The sequence below is a fragment of the Clarias gariepinus genome, chromosome 1 (genome assembly GCF_024256425.1).
Source record: "Clarias gariepinus isolate MV-2021 ecotype Netherlands chromosome 1, CGAR_prim_01v2, whole genome shotgun sequence".
NCBI classification, from domain to species: Eukaryota; Metazoa; Chordata; class Actinopteri; order Siluriformes; family Clariidae; genus Clarias; species Clarias gariepinus.
The window spans coordinates 25,509,102-25,525,000 of NC_071100.1; the positions used below are offsets into that span (position 1 = coordinate 25,509,102).

The 15,899-nt window shown below is 39.9% G+C and overlaps 1 protein-coding gene across 1 annotated transcript in view; it reads left to right on the forward strand.

Moving 5' to 3' along the window:
* dnah2 (dynein, axonemal, heavy chain 2) overlaps positions 1-15,899 on the forward strand; it is a 153,301-nt gene that overhangs the window by 26,488 nt on the left and 110,914 nt on the right. Inside the window, exons 10-19 of the mRNA XM_053485050.1 lie at positions 380-585; positions 1,885-2,014; positions 3,302-3,484; positions 5,236-5,450; positions 5,601-5,747; positions 7,367-7,523; positions 10,598-10,837; positions 11,102-11,290; positions 13,450-13,597; positions 14,168-14,360. Of these exons, the coding sequence (XP_053341025.1) occupies positions 380-585; positions 1,885-2,014; positions 3,302-3,484; positions 5,236-5,450; positions 5,601-5,747; positions 7,367-7,523; positions 10,598-10,837; positions 11,102-11,290; positions 13,450-13,597; positions 14,168-14,360 (1,808 nt within the window). The remainder of the gene's footprint in view (positions 1-379; positions 586-1,884; positions 2,015-3,301; positions 3,485-5,235; positions 5,451-5,600; positions 5,748-7,366; positions 7,524-10,597; positions 10,838-11,101; positions 11,291-13,449; positions 13,598-14,167; positions 14,361-15,899) is intronic.

Consider the following 15,899-nt stretch of genomic DNA (forward strand, 5'->3'; position numbering starts at 1 on the left):
AAAAAAGGCAGGCATGTAAGGAAATTACTGTTTACAGGTCTTGAACAAGCGGCAGCAGGAACTAATTTGTCTCATCGGCATTCCACAACGCTAAATGTAACTACTGTATAAATTGTTATAAAGCGTGTAAGCAAGTCATAAAGGGCGATTGGTTAATGAGTTAACATTTGTAATTGTTGCTAGTTGCTGTGTTATAAGATAAATAAAACACTCCTGGGTGTAACAGCATGGGAAAAATCTGTGCATTGTCATTTTATGATCAAATCTCACTGAATAAGAGCCATTGTCTTGAATAGTTCACTTCATTATACTAAGTTTGATGCTTTCCTTTGTACCAGTAATATTTGGACCTTACTGCACTTTTATTGTCACCTCTCAGGTGTGTGACTGTCAGCGGCAGTTTGCTCGGCGTGACGAGGGGGTACAGCTGCCATTGCCGTGCTTTGCTGGACATCAGGGGCCGGAGATCACCAGAAAACTCCTGAAGATCGAAGCCATGTTTGACAAGAGTCTACAGGATCTTCATTCTACGTGTGAGGACTTTTTTGAGCTCAAAAATACAGCTTGGCATGATTCCTTCAACAGGTAAAAATGTGTGTGTGTGTGTGTGTGTGTGTGTCTGCCTGTGTGTGAATTTTCCTATTTTCCTAAACAAGTATTTGTTTTATGGACACGGCATGGACCATAACTATTTAGATAGATACCTGCCCCTCTATATGTGATTCTTTCCCAAACTGTTCCAAAGTTGGAAGCACAGGGTTGTCAGGTTTGTCTTTGCATGCTGTAGCATTGTGATTTCTCTTTACTGGAACTAAGGGGGTCCAAATGTGTGCACAAAGCAAGCTCCATGAATACAAGGTTTGCCGAGTTTGGAGTAGAGGAAATCTAGCAGCCTGCACCGAGCCCTGACCTTAACCCCCACTGAACACCTTCGGGATAAATTGAAATGCCGACTGCACTTCAAAACTTCTTGCCTAACACGGCAACTGTGGAAGTAGTAGCTTAGTGGTTATTGATCAGAAGGTCAGGGGTTTAAGCCTGCGCACCGCCGAGCTGCCACTGTTGGACCCTTAAGCAAGGCCCTTACGCCGTCTGCTCCTACTCCCTTAAGCTGGTAAAAATGAAGAAAAAGGATTCGTTGTACTCTAATGTACTTTATAGGTGACAAATAAATGATTAAGGATTTCCTCTCTTCTTTTTCTTAATATCCGTGCTCGACATCTTCAAATATTTAAGTCCGCACAGGCAGGCTAGAATAATGCCTATGCCTTCGGATGTGCTCGAGTGTCCACATACCGTGTAGATCAGTATAAGCCTTTTGCAAACATGATATAGGAATGAGTTTCTTTATAGTGTAGGCTTATTCTACATATACTGTACAGTATAAATGATTCTTATGCTTGTGTTTGTACATACCGAAGTGAATGGCTGGATGAATAAAATGGACAGGGTGTGTGAGTGGTGTGGTATACTTAGTCCATCAGATTGTGTGTGTTAGGACCGGAGTGTGCGGTTGACCTCCAGGACACCCAGTTAACCCCAGGCCATGTTGAAAAGTAGGAAAGTGCTTGGCATGTATTTGTGTTGATGGACAAGACAATAGATTGGGGTCAAGGGAGGTTGTAGGGTCGGGATGTTGTTGCCAAGACAAACAGCTGTGCTCTTGCCTGGGGCAGGTGTTACACAGTGCACCAACGTATTGAGAACAACCGAAACAATGCCAATGATGATTGTGTATATAGGGTAGGATGTGTGAATGTTCCTAGTGCTTTGATTACTGCTTTGTATTATTCTTCAAAAAGAATACCGTGAGTGTCTTCCTGCCTCGTTTTCCCCTTTTACTGTGCTTGCTATATTTTATATTTGTTTTTGTTTTTTTTAAAGGTTTCGTTCAGAAATGAAGGAACTTGAGTTGACGACACAGAATGTGATCAACACAGCTTTTAAAACAGTTAGAACACTGGAACACGGAGTTCAACTGCTCGACTTCTTCCATCGCTTTTCAACACGAGAGGTCTTCCTTTTTGGATTTTTTATTTCTGTTTTACACACACACATGCCTGTCTTCATATTCATACTCATTAAACTTGTATATAAGACAGATTTACTGTACTTAAAGTGACACCTGATTCAATTTTATCAATTAGTAAATGATTTCAAACCTCAAATAAAAAACAACAACTGTCATGCAGGTAACTGTTCACAATACAGGCCAATTGAGAGCTCATATGTGCTGCTGCTTCTGGCAGTGTGTGTGACAACAGCAGCTTATAACCATGTGTAGTAGTAATTTCAACAACAGTCCACTTTAAATGTTCACGTGAAGATGAATGGACAAGGTTTTAATAGATTTTATACACAGAATATTGCATCTTATTATGCTGTGTAGTTTAGTATAATAACCTCATTCTCGCCTAAATTTAGTCATTAACGTGGTTTTTCTTTTCTTTTTTTTTTTTTCATTTTCATTTCCACATCCCCAAAAATGATAAAACAGAAATGGCAATAAAACCATGTTACATGGCAGGAATAAAACACTGGCTGCAGAATGAACAAGAAACAACATGTGATGTTTTGTGAATATTACAGACAGGAGCCAGAGGTTAGGGTTTGCAAGAGTTTAAATTTATCTACAGGTCATCACAATCTGATCATTCCTCGAGTATACAATCAGCTGCTAGACTTAAATTGTCAAATCGCCAATTATTAAAATAAAAAAAAACAGCATGTATTCTGAGGACAAAACAGGGTTATTTAAATGGCTTGAGTCTATTGTTTCTTGTTTGTTTTATTATTGATGTTGGTGTCTTTCAAAATGTAAAATGTTATACCTAGGGGTGTAGCCCTCTTCTGCAAATACCCCAGTTTCTCAAAAAAAAAAAAAAAATTAAAAACATGTCCTTATGCTATTTTTCTGGAATATAATAGCAGCTTTGATTCATGAGCTTTTGAAATGTTGCGCACTGACCAGTTCCTCTTTCACTACAAGACCACACAGCAACTCTTATTGTCTTTCTTCAGCGCTCCCTCAGCTCGGCTTTTATTCGCTCGAACTCATTCATTTGCAGGGCATTCAGAGCAGGTGTTAGTGCCCCATGCACGCATGCTCTCTGCTGAAGTGCTCCCTTTTTTGTTAACTGCAGCATATGTGATTAAGATCAATTTACCTCAGTCTATGGTAATTACCATGGCTTAACACATACTCCATTTTCTTGTTTTTTTTCTCCTTTTTTTAATATTCTTCAACCATTATCTCTCTCCCTCCTGTGCTTTTGTTCTCTCTCTCTCGTCTTTTTCTTAGGGCATTAAGCAGACTTTAGACAGGCAGTGGAAGGAGGTGTGCAGCCTGTTCACTAAAGAGCTGGTTCTAGTGAAAGCAAAGGTGGTCCAAAAGGAAATCTGCACTCCTGCACATATGCCTCAGTATGCTGGCCAGGCTCACTGGGTCCGAGCCATGCGCCACCGTATAGACCAGCAAATGGAGGTGTGTGTGTGTGTGTGTGTGTGTGAGCAGGTGTCTGTGTCAGTGGGGGTTTTATACATTTTATAATCACATGGTTGGTCAGGTACTACAAGGTATACTAATATAGTGAGGTTACTTTGATTAAAGTGAAGTCATTATGAAAGAAAATAACGCACAAGACATTTGTATGCTATTGTTGGTCTTTTTTGATGATCATTGCCTTTGAACATCCACTGCAGCAGAGCTACTATGGTAAAGAGCTAGCACAGGTCCGTAGTTCGGCACGTTCCAGCGCTGCCTTGCACCGGTCCTTCTGCTGTACTCCTACGCCTGTCATTTCACTCCCAAATTTTAGCCCAAAATGCATAATAAAACAGCCAGGTGCTCCATTTGACTCACACCCAGCAAAAACAGATCAAGTTCAGAAGAGGCCAGGAAAAATCTGTTGCTTTAGTTCAAGTCTGTCAGAGCTCTGTTGTCAGAGCTCATGCAAATTTATTTCAAAATGTCACAGAAGAGGCAGAACCATGCAGGGAGAAAAATGAATGAAAATAAAACACAAAAGAAAATTTTGGCAGCATAGGTGAGACGTAACCAGGATTGTAAGCATCTCTCTGAAAACGATCTAAACCAGAGGGATGGGAGCAGATGGATCAGTTGTAGAACGTGTAGAACCCATAAAAAATAAAAATAAAAATCGCATGCCCACTTATTCCAGTCATGAAAGTTAGTCTTTTGAAGTAGTGCATCAGAGACCCGGAAAGCGGATGAACCCTCATATTGTATAAACCCTCACTATAGGCATTAGGGTGACTACAGGATCTTATTAGCTGAGTTGTACCCAGCATGCACGCAGACTTGATCAGCCCATGTAGGTGAGCTCTGTAGGGCTTTAGCTACAAATGAATTCGATTACTGACTATCCCCTCCACTGATCTGAGACTGGCTGGTGTCACAGCCCAGCTTAACTGCGTTTCAAATTCCTGTGAGGTGTGGGCTGCTGGGATCAGCCAGGTCCAAGACCGCTGGAGCTCAGCCAGACACCGTCCGTCCTCACAGGCTTTAACACTATTAAACCCAGCTGCTTCTCTTGTGTGCTCGACTCACCATGTGGAACACCACCACCACCACCCCACACCCCCCCCCACTACATGCACCCCTTCTGCTCGCTCACTCTCTCCCCATTTTTTTTCTCTTTATTCCACATTTTACGTCATATATTTCTCTTTTTTATTTTGCTCCACCATCAATTTGATGAGTATGGTGACTCTCTGCTGTGTTTAAATTCAGTTTTCTGCCTTCATTAAGAACAATTAAATCCAGCAGAGAGCCGTAATTGCACACAGATAAGATTAGCTTGTGTCTCCTTGCACACGCAGTAAAGATAATAAAAAAAAAAGAATTGAAGCAAACAGAAGGCAAGCACCAAAGCTTAATGTTTGCCATATGAGTTGTGCTGAGCTCTGAGACTTATGCAGTTTTTAGCTCTATGACGGTATGTTTTCAATTTTGTGCTTTAAACCTTGTGAATGTTTGTCTCACTGAGCTTCCTGTGCAGTTGTTAGCTGTTTGTAAGAACCATGCCTGCATGATTCCATATGTGGATAACTTCACCCACTACGTTGTGCATATACTGTAGTATGTGCACTAAGTAATGAGAATGTGCTGTTTTTTTTTCTTGTTGTTTGTTTCCTTTTTGTGGAAGCACATATCCTTTTGACTACAGGGTATTCGGTCATGTTTGTGTGATAATGTGTGACTTTTACTTATAGGTCCTGCAGCGTGCCTGTTTCAGGCCACAGGATGATACTCGGCAAGGAGTGTATGAAGCTTATAGGCAGCTGGTGCACACAGCAGATGAACAGATCAGGAGGCTGTTTAGTGACTGGAGCCAGAGCCTGGATCACCACAACCTCAAGGGACTGGATCAACCTCTTATCATTCGATGCAAGGAAAAACCAGGCATGCTGGACGTCAACTTCGATAAGTATGTGCCCCCGCCCCTCCCTTTTTTTGCACAGACGTGTGTTCTTTTGTATTTGTTTAATTGCTAAATATATTATCAACTATGTTTAGTGTTTACCTGAATAAACTGGTTTGGTTTTAAGACATTAATACTCTTGTGTGGGTTTTGTAGGAGTCTGCTGAAGATGTTCAATGAGGTTCATTACTGGGAGCAGCTGAAGTTTGAGGTGCCACACTTTGTATCTGAGATCTGTCAGCGGAGAGAGGACCTGCGTACCACAAGGGAGAATGTCATACTGCTGGTTAAAGACTACAATAGGTCTTCATATACATATACTCGACATCTTTAGAGGAAACATAATACTACATATTCCTGCCATAATTTAGTTTAAATTTTAAAAAAGGGCATAGATAACCGTTAAGTTTTTTTATTATAAAAAATCTATTATATATACAGTATATATATATATATATATATATATATATATATATATATATATATATATTGTATATGCAGTCTGTTATACAATATTATGCAAAAGGGTCCCTATGAGATTCCACTGAGATCTTGCGAGTAGACAGTGATGTATAATTAATATCCCAAACCACTAAACCACTTCCTATTACAAGATACTGATTTCTAAGCATAATTTGAGGGTTTAGATTCATTGCTTTATGCTCTTAGAGTAGAGGAAAATGGAAAATCAGGTATTTAAAACTTTCTTGTGTAGCATCTTTACCCTAAAATTTGTCGAATGTAAAAAACACTCGATCATTCCACATTGAAATTTGCTCTAACAAAGACCTACGTACAGTACCATAGCGTTAGCTCCTGACACTTTTTCCCCTGCTATTCTATCCGCCTAAATGACTAAATATTTAAACGCAATTTGTATATGGCAACACATGATATTTGAAGAGCCCGAGATTCCACTCGCTAGCCCTAGTATGAACCAAATATTAATGAAATGAAAAATTACATTTTGGGTATCAGTAGGCTCATTGAGGTTACAGCATGATTAAATCAGTCTCGGAGAATTAAGGTTAGTACACACCATGTCTAAAGTGCACGTGTTCTTCCATCCATGTAGCATTGCGAATGGTATTAAGGGCTTATATCACACCTTCAGGCAAATGCATAAATAAGTGGTACAGTGCATAGCAACAGCATTGATCCTGCAGTCCTTCTGTTCCAGGGAACAAGACACACAGCGCATCTCACACCAAATCGTTACTATGTTTACCAGTGCAGGGATTTCAGTGATTCATCTGAAAGTACATTTTGCATTTAGGCTCACAAAAAAAAAAAAAAAAAAACACTTCTATTTTGCATAATCACAGTAATTAAACCAAATCAGTTTATGTACCTGTCATCTTAAACCAGATGTTCCTATTTCTTCAAGCATGTGTGAGCGCTGAAAGTTTCAGAAGCTTTAAACACTCGCTTTAACAAGAAATGAAGATCTCTCTGCTTACAACTACTCACACCCATGTTCGTGACCCTCTCAGTAGTGTATAATGACATCCTACATTGCTCACATAAGCTTTTTAATACCCACACAAACTCGCACACACTCATAGACACCACTCCAGACTCAAGTGCCCATTGTGGTTCTGAGAGAGACCCAGTGAATCATCAGCACCATATTGTCACTACATTTATTGCATTGTGGAGATGCCAGATGAAAATAAACACTTAAATGGAACAAATCCCAACGAGCGTTTCCCTCTGGACTGCATTCGCTTACAAAATTCAATTGTTGTTATTAAATATTAAATTACTAGTGTTATTGTGTGTATAAAATAGTTTGTAAAATGCAGCAAAAATGACCTTGTTGATTACGTGTAACAAAAAAAAACAAAAAACAACAATGAATTTAGACAAGCAATGAAGTTTTTATGAAAATGCTCATGTACAAATATGAACATTTTTTACAGGATCATTGGAGCCCTTTCTCCTGATGCACACAGATTATTTCAGGAGCGTATCCATTTCTTAGACAAGAAGATACAGCCAGGTTTGTCCAAATTGTTCTGGTCTTCAAAAGGAACAGCCAGCCTTTTCATCAGTGACTGCAGACTGCATGCCAGCAAGGTCAGCATCTGTTCACTCTCTTATGACGACACAAAACCACCGCAATGCTAAAAAACATTATCATCATTTATGCATTTTTAAGAAACTCCACAGTATGGAGGTGAGGATGTCACTGTTTAGATGTTACTAGTCTTTGGAGATGTGGTTTGAGTGCCATTCAGTGCAAATAAGCAGTAGGCTACAGTGAAGTTAGTGGTGAGTGTTTGGGGGTCATCTTTAGTTCAGGAACACAACAATGGTTATTATAATGATTTATCCATTTATCAATTTTATTTACTGCTATCCAGTGTAGAGCTGTGAGAAACTTGGATCCTACTCCAGGGAACTCAGGGGCAGGTGGGAATGGATGGGGTGCAAAAACCAAGGCTAATTCAGAAGCATTGCTGACAAAGTATGTCTTTGGACTGTGGCGAAACCTTTGTGGGAGAAACATGGAAGAACATGCAAACACCTCGCACCCAGATTCAAAATTCGCACCCCCAATCCTGCTAGTGCAAAGTGATAGTGCTAACCACTAACTCACTGTGTCACTTATGATTATAATCAACAACATTCTAAAGTGAATAAGAGAAAAAAGTAACCTGAATAGGAAATAGGAAGGTTGTAGTGGAAAATGTCTATAAATTAATCTTTTTCAAGAAGAAACTTTCCATACTATCCAGAAACGAGAATTTGGAAGCAACATGTATTAAAACATGACAAAAGAGTCTTAAGGCACCCATACAGCAGGGTAACACAACATTTAACTTTAATGAAGTCTAAAAATATCATACATTTGACAAATTGGTGTGTAGGGAGCACCAGGCAAGCAGCCAGACAAACCTATCGATGTACAACGATTCACTTAGAGAAGTAACGGATTACATTACTGGCAGAGGGAAGAGAGTGAGGGGGAGATTGTAACCAAGCTTTTTTCCAGTCTGTGGTGAAGGTGGAGTTTCCCAGGGATGTCAGTAATTTGCATGTTGGAGTTTTGATTTAGTTTTGCTCAGGAGTTTCACATACAGTAGATACTGTAGGTACAGTTTATTAACAGATTTTTCACTGGTTATGTTTTTTACAATGTGTGCAGATGTATAAGTTTAGTTCCTAAAAAACATCTTTACTCACAGATAAAGGGTTTAACTGTAGTAATATAGACTACCTAATAAAATGTGACTAATGATTCTAAAGCTTGTATCTGTTTTGTAATGTTTTATTTCTTTTACAATATTTTTTGCCTTAATATGCAGTTTTTTTATAGCCTGCTATGCTACTGTTTCTGCTATCATATATCATTTTGAAATAGAAAAAACAAGCTAAAGGTTGTCTACTTTGGCTAAAGGACTTTATTTGACTTTTTAAGAACTATTTTGGTTTCAGAACTGAAGCTTATTAGCAGTTTTTTTTATTTACATCTGGAGACCAGAGATCAGGAAGTTATCAACATTCAGCGACATGCTTTTTTGCTTGCTTACATGCTTTTATGTTTATGGACTTGTTTAAAGTCATGAATTCAACAAACATTAGTCAGCGCAGGTCTATTTCACTGCCATATAAACAGATGTCAGTTTATGCATGTGTGAACTTCCTGTGTTACTTTATTCGTGGTTTATTAATGCAGATGTTCCTGGTTTGTTAAAGTTCACTAAACGCAGTAATAATGCTGGGTGCTGCACAGCTCCAGAGAGTTTTATATGCCCTCCTACGTCTGTGTGCGTTTCCTGCAGGTTCTTCCCACCTCTCAAAAACAAAAGTTTTGAATAAGTGACATAAAGTGTTTGTTCATGCCAGTATTTTCGAAATAGGTTCCAGATTTGTCTTGACCCTGACCAGGGTAACGTACTGTAGTTACTGAAGATAAATTGATAAAACACAAATATCTTAGTTAAGGGAACCTTCATGTACATTTTTCTATCCTCGAACGAGTAGGTGTCATTTAGAAAGTCAGAAATGCTGCAAATTAGTCCTCGACCAACTCATATCTCACTCCATATGTGTTATTTTATCGTGTCGATGTATTTGGGGTAATTCAAACATAGCAGAAAATCATACTAAATAATGAAAACATTTCTATGAGCAGTTCTCAGTAAGTTTTTCTTACTGGTGTTATCAGGTCATAAATGCATGCCATGGATGGCTCTTTATTATGCAGCCTGTATATTAAGTTGTGATGTATTATGAACTGGCGGTGGCCTGCAGTAATGAGGTAAATACAGAGGCAGAGACATGAATGCTTCATCCCGTGTAATAAATGCCACTTGGGCACGGCTCATCATGAAAAACCTCAGCATCCACAATGAGAGCCAGTCAGTCTTGGTGCACTGCCATCACTACAGTATGTCCCCTTTCTCTCTGTCTCTCTGTCTCTTCGTTTCTCACTCACTCACGGTATTAATGCCTTTTATCATACTAAATAATGAAATTATTTAGCCTTTTATGTGTGTTCATGTGTTAGTCAGTAGGACTTAGAGAGGAGACAGAGTTCATGTCAGAGTCCATATCAGTCACTGCTGGGGCACGATGTCAGGAACAGGACAGGAGCATTAGGTCCACACAGCCACATGGCATGGGGGGGAGTAGGCTTGGAGGCTAACATTAAACACACACACTCACACTCACATTATACCATCTCTCATAATCAAAGCCTGAAATCTTATTTTTATGCTGCATTTTTTTATCCTATGAAAGCTATGAAGTCCAGATATGGGAGTTTGGATGTGATGTGAAGCTGTGAGTGAGAAGGAGATTAGTCTCAATATGAGAAAGACCAGGAAAAACCCAGAAACCCCTAGATGGTGTTTCAGAAGCACCACGGCTCCACGGCTTGCGTGAGGAGCTGCGGTATTAGGAAAGAGATACTTTAAGGATAAGGCCTGTCTCCTTTGATTTGGCATGCAGGCTGTATGTAAGGAATCGAAAATGATGTGCTTCTGTGTAATGTGCTAAGTTAAATAAATCGGAAAAGAGTGCAAATAAATCCTGTAGGAAAAACCCTAGAGTGAATTACAATGTGAATTTTTCTTTTTTACCTTTTTCTCACCCTGTTTGCTTTGTGAATTCTCTTCTCCTCACCTCTCTGCTCTTTCTTACAGGTCCAGTTACTGGTAGATGAGTATAAGGCCGCACACTTGGCCATCTCACAGCGCTGCAGTGAGATAAGCGAGCTGTTGCTGGTGCATGTGGACGGCAGGACAGTGTACAAAGATTTGGAGTTCGAGCAGTACCAACTGGAACATCAGCAGAGCCGGCTGCGTCGACTCAAGACTGCACACCAGGATGTCGTTGAGATTCTGAGCAGAATCTACAGCACCTTTCGCAACGATGGGCCAAAGGTGTGTGTGTGTGTGTGTGTGTGTGTGTGCGCGCGTGTTTGATTGAATTTTTATTTATCCGTTTCATTTTGTTCTGTGTGTTGAACTGGTACGTGGGTGACTTTGCACATTCATGTATTTGCAGGTGGGTATTTGTGTGCTCTAAGAACAGGTGCTTGACTCCTCCAGCTTGTACGTGTGAATGTACGTGTGCGTGTGTCAGCCAGCAGATGGTAAGATGTAAGCATGTGTGTGTTTGTGTGGTGCATGTGTGTATGTTTTCAGGTGCAGCAACACTGGGTGACGTACACTGAGAAGATGGATCATATGGTAGAAGAGGCTCTGCGTATGAACATTAAGTGCTCCTTACAGGCACTTTCCAAAGTGATCAATGGAGATAGCAAGACTTCCCCTAACCCTTTATTCGTAGTGCAAGTGGTTTTGGGACAAGACACATCTGGGTCTACTGCACAGGTACTAAAACAAAAAACAAACAAGCGAAAAAAAACCTTACGTACGCACATACAAAATACTTTATAAACATATTTAATTTACATTAAATCTAAGGACATACATATACATATACAATATGTAAAAGTATTTGCTTAAACTTTATTTAATAACAGATGCCTACATTAATGTAGTATCACCTGTACACTGGCATAAATTTACCTTTGTCCCAACAAAATCACTCACTCACTCATAGTCTACACTGCTTAATCCTGTATACAGGGTCGCAGGGGGCCTTAAGCCTAACCCAGGACACTTACTGTAAGGCACGAGACAGGGTAGACCCTGGACAAGGTACCAGTCCATTGCAGGGGACACACACATACACACACTCACACTATGGGAGGAAACCAGAGAACAACGAAAGAAACCCACCAAGCAAGAGGAGAACATGCAAACTCCATGCACACAGAGGCGGGAATCTATCAAATCTATCAATAAGTGGAAACTATCAAAGTGAAACATATGTACTATCGTCGTTTAAGCAGTATCACATGAGAGGGAATGCTATATTGTTGGATAAGGTGCTGGACAGTCTTAGAAGGTTTGCTTAATTTCAGGTTCCAGGGATGAGTCCCAATAGAAATGTAATGCGCTACTGTATGTAGGGTGTCCAATCCACTGTCTCACACACACACACACACACCAAATAAAGCCCTTGAAGTGTTAGGAGCTACTTTGAAGCCATGAATAAAAGAATACACCTGGTTCAGATGTGACTTGAAATTACTTAGATGAAATTGTTGAGTTGTTAAAGCTGAAATAGTCTTATCAGATGTGTTTCTTGCTGAAAGTGAATTTTGGTTTTGGTAATCAGTTGCTCTCCCTTCATTACTGCGGAACATAGGGCCCTCTTTCACCCAGGCTACGTCCGGTTGTTAGTGTCAGAACACCTGTGACGTGGAGTGATACATGTACAGTAGTTAAACATCCCAATGCCGTTATGCTCTATATCAGCACTTGTGGAATGCCTCTCGTCCAATCCGATTACTCGGTCGAAACTATTGTATAATACAAATTATTAACTATAAACCAAAGTAGGCGTATATACAGTATGTTCTCAATAGTGGGGTATTGAGAAATTTAAATGTAACAGTTCTTTAAGGTTGTAGAAGTTCTTTGTTTGTGCAAAAACAACATATTTAAAGAGCGTATTTTTCCTTCCTCATTAAATATTTATGTGTAATCCTTTGCTCCTTAGAATCACCATTCATTTTATTATAGTTGAAATACATTAATAAACTAAGAAAATATGAATGTGGGATAGCGTCACACAGGTTTAAAACAAAGAGGCCATCACACCTATATGAAGACAAATCATTTCTCATTGAATCTTAAAAGAATGCTGTTATTGTGATACTGTAACCTGCACCCACCTGGTAACAACTACGTGGGATATTTTAGCTGAGTCATTCACTTACTCACACACAAATACACACCCACGTTTCTTTCTTTCATGTTTTTTTATTACAGTCAGTGCATCCAAGATTGCAAACTGATGTCAACACTTGCTCATTTTACATGCCATATTTCTCAGCCACACTTACATATATAGATTGTGTCATTTTTAACACTATCCAGGGTCAAAATGCAAAAAAAAAAAAAAAAAAACGCTGCTGAAAAAAAAAGCGTTAACAGATTGCATCTTTGTCTCATACGTTGTAGTTTACATACTGTACAGGGTAATGCATCATCAAGCAGATAAACAAAGCGTCCTGGCCCTGATAAATCCTAATGAAAGATCCGCCTGGTGCTCTCGCATGCATCATGGCCAATATCATCTGTTAACTACAATGTACAACCACACAGGCGCTAATGTCGAGCTCTATATATCTTCCTACAAGGACTAGATTAGTATAAGTAGTCACAGATATGTGTAAAATATCTTACGCAGCAAAAGTGGAAAGGCAGAGCGAGCAAGACAGTGGGAGTTTAACTTGGACTGTGCTTTACTGACATTATTCTAGGGTCAGTAATTTGTTTTAGGTAGAGTTGACATGGGAGTGCCTGAGGCAAATAGCTCCCAGAGCCTGAGGGATATAATAATCATGCAGGAAGAGGCCAGTGGCTCAGTTAAGATAGCACTTTGTGTGTGTGTGTGTGTGTGTGTGTGTCACCTCCAGGTGGACTTTTCCCCAACTCTGCAAAAGCTAACTCAGACAGTAAACAGTATCAGCTCTCGGCTCTTCAGCACCGTCTCAGGCTTCAAGCGGCTGCCTGACCTCTTCTCATGCGTGCGCTCCCAGAGAAAACCCATCCACAGCATAATTGGTACATCCTCTTTACCCCTTTACATTTCATACATCCTATTCAGTCCTTTATTTCTTTCTTAAAATGATCCTTTTTGTTCTTCATCCATCCTCTCCTCTTAAACCTCAGCTTTTGGCTTAGTTGGACTAGTCGAACAGACATTCCGTCATTTGTTTTATCCTATGTTTCTTAGACCCGCAGTCACCTTCATCACTCCCCTGGTCCTTGGATTCTACCTCACTTTCATGTCTTTCCACTTAATTATGTGCACTAAACTCTCTGAGGCTCTGAGGCTTTCAGGGTCTTATGATGAACCCTACATCTAATTGCTATCGTGTAGAGCATGGAGTGAAGAGCTTGTTTTACCCTTATTATGTTATGTAAAGGTGTTATCGCACTCGCACGCTTGCATTTGCACTGAGAGTTCAGTATATGTATGTGTGAACTGGTCTATTTCCTGCCTACTGACTCTAGTATTTGGACCCGATGTAAAAAAAGCCTTGATGTTAACTAGGTGCGAACAATGTTAACACGAAAACACGTTCGGTGTTATCTTTTTAAGTGGATTATTTTCTCTTTCTGTCTCTACAGAGCAGGATGAAGAGATCTGTAAGATTCAGTCTGCAATAGCTGCAGGCATGAAGGCCAGTGCCACTCACCTGCAGGCCTACCTGAAGACCTGGGACAAGTATCGCGAGATCTGGGAGATCAAGAAGGACCCTTTCATTCACCGATACGAACGCCTCAACCCACCTGTGCCAACTTTCGATGCTGATATAGCTAGGTGTGTGTGTGTGTGTGTGTGTGTGTGTGTGTGTTATTGTTTCAAGCTCTCTCACCATTCTTCCTTTCTTTTTACATTCTTTCAGAAAAGGAAAAAAAAATCCTGTTTAAGGTACATTATTATTATTGCCTCCCCCTTGGACATGTAATTCTCCGAACTCATACTGGCTTTAATAATACACCAGTAGACTACCGCTTAAAAAGTTTGGGATCACTTGCAAATTTCTTTGTTTTTGTTTGGTGATTTATTTTCTACATCCTACAACAATAACAGGATTTTCAAAACTATGAAATAACACAAATGGAATTAGGTAATTATGTAACAAAAACCAGAAACAGTCAGTTGTTATTTTAAGACACGATGGTCAGAATTTCTGTAATAGTTCTTGCAAGAACTGTATTTTCCAGTTTTCCAGGCTCTCATGAAGATCATCCCAGGAAAGCAAAACCAAAACTTACCTCTGCTGCAGAGGAGACATTTATTTAGAGTCACCAGCCTCAGAAATCACCAATTTACAAACAGCACCTCAGATTAGAGCCGTTATGAAGCTTTACAGATACATCTCAATATTAACTGTTCAAAGGAAATTATTGCATATTTTGGACGTATGAAGTTTGCATGTCCCCCCCGTGTTTGATGGGTTTCCTCCCACAGTCCAAAGACATGCAGGTTAGGTTATTGACGTTCCCAAATTGCCCGTACTGTGTGTGCCCTGCGATGGATTAGCACCCTGTCCAGGGTGTACCTCCGCCTCGTGCCCTAAGCGTCCTGGGTTAGCTTTAGGCTCCCCTAAGTGAGTGAGTGTTTTTTTAAGATTGAACATCATGGATTTTTGTAAAACCAAACGTGTGTAACTCTAGATGTGTGATTATCACTTCATAACTATCATAACTATCACTGCTCATAATAACATATCCACACTCGGAAAATACACTAGTTATTTTGAGCATGCATGGTTTCATAAGTTCTAGATTGGACTATCGTAACAAGTTGCCATCTGTCTGCCCCTGTAGAGAAATTGCAGATTGTTCAGCAGCCTGTGGCTTTATCGGGAAAAAACAATTTTTACAGCAACACATTACTACAGGCTTATTCAAGCAACGCTGGCTGCCCGTAAAGTTCTCTATTGACTACAAAGTCTTACTCATGACATTCAAATTTCGGCTTCTATTAGTCCAGAGGATTAGTCATAGGCTCACTGTGTGTTCATTAAACTGAATGAAACTCCCCTCTCATTTGCTTATACATTTCTATATTGCAGAGTACGACCAGCTGAAAGAGAGGAGACAGGCGCCTGATTAAGACACAGCTTCAGAGGCGTTTGTTTATGATTGGCAAACTGTAATTAAAGTTTTCATCACACAATAAGTATTTGCCCTATTGATATACGTGTTACACTGACTTAGGCATATGTCAACAGTATTGCCCTATAGACTCTTTATCTTCACAGGCGTGTATGTAGATTGTTGCCACACTGACGAGGGTCTGTAGACACATGAGTGAGCTCAGCACATCAATAAGCTGTGTGCATGTATATGT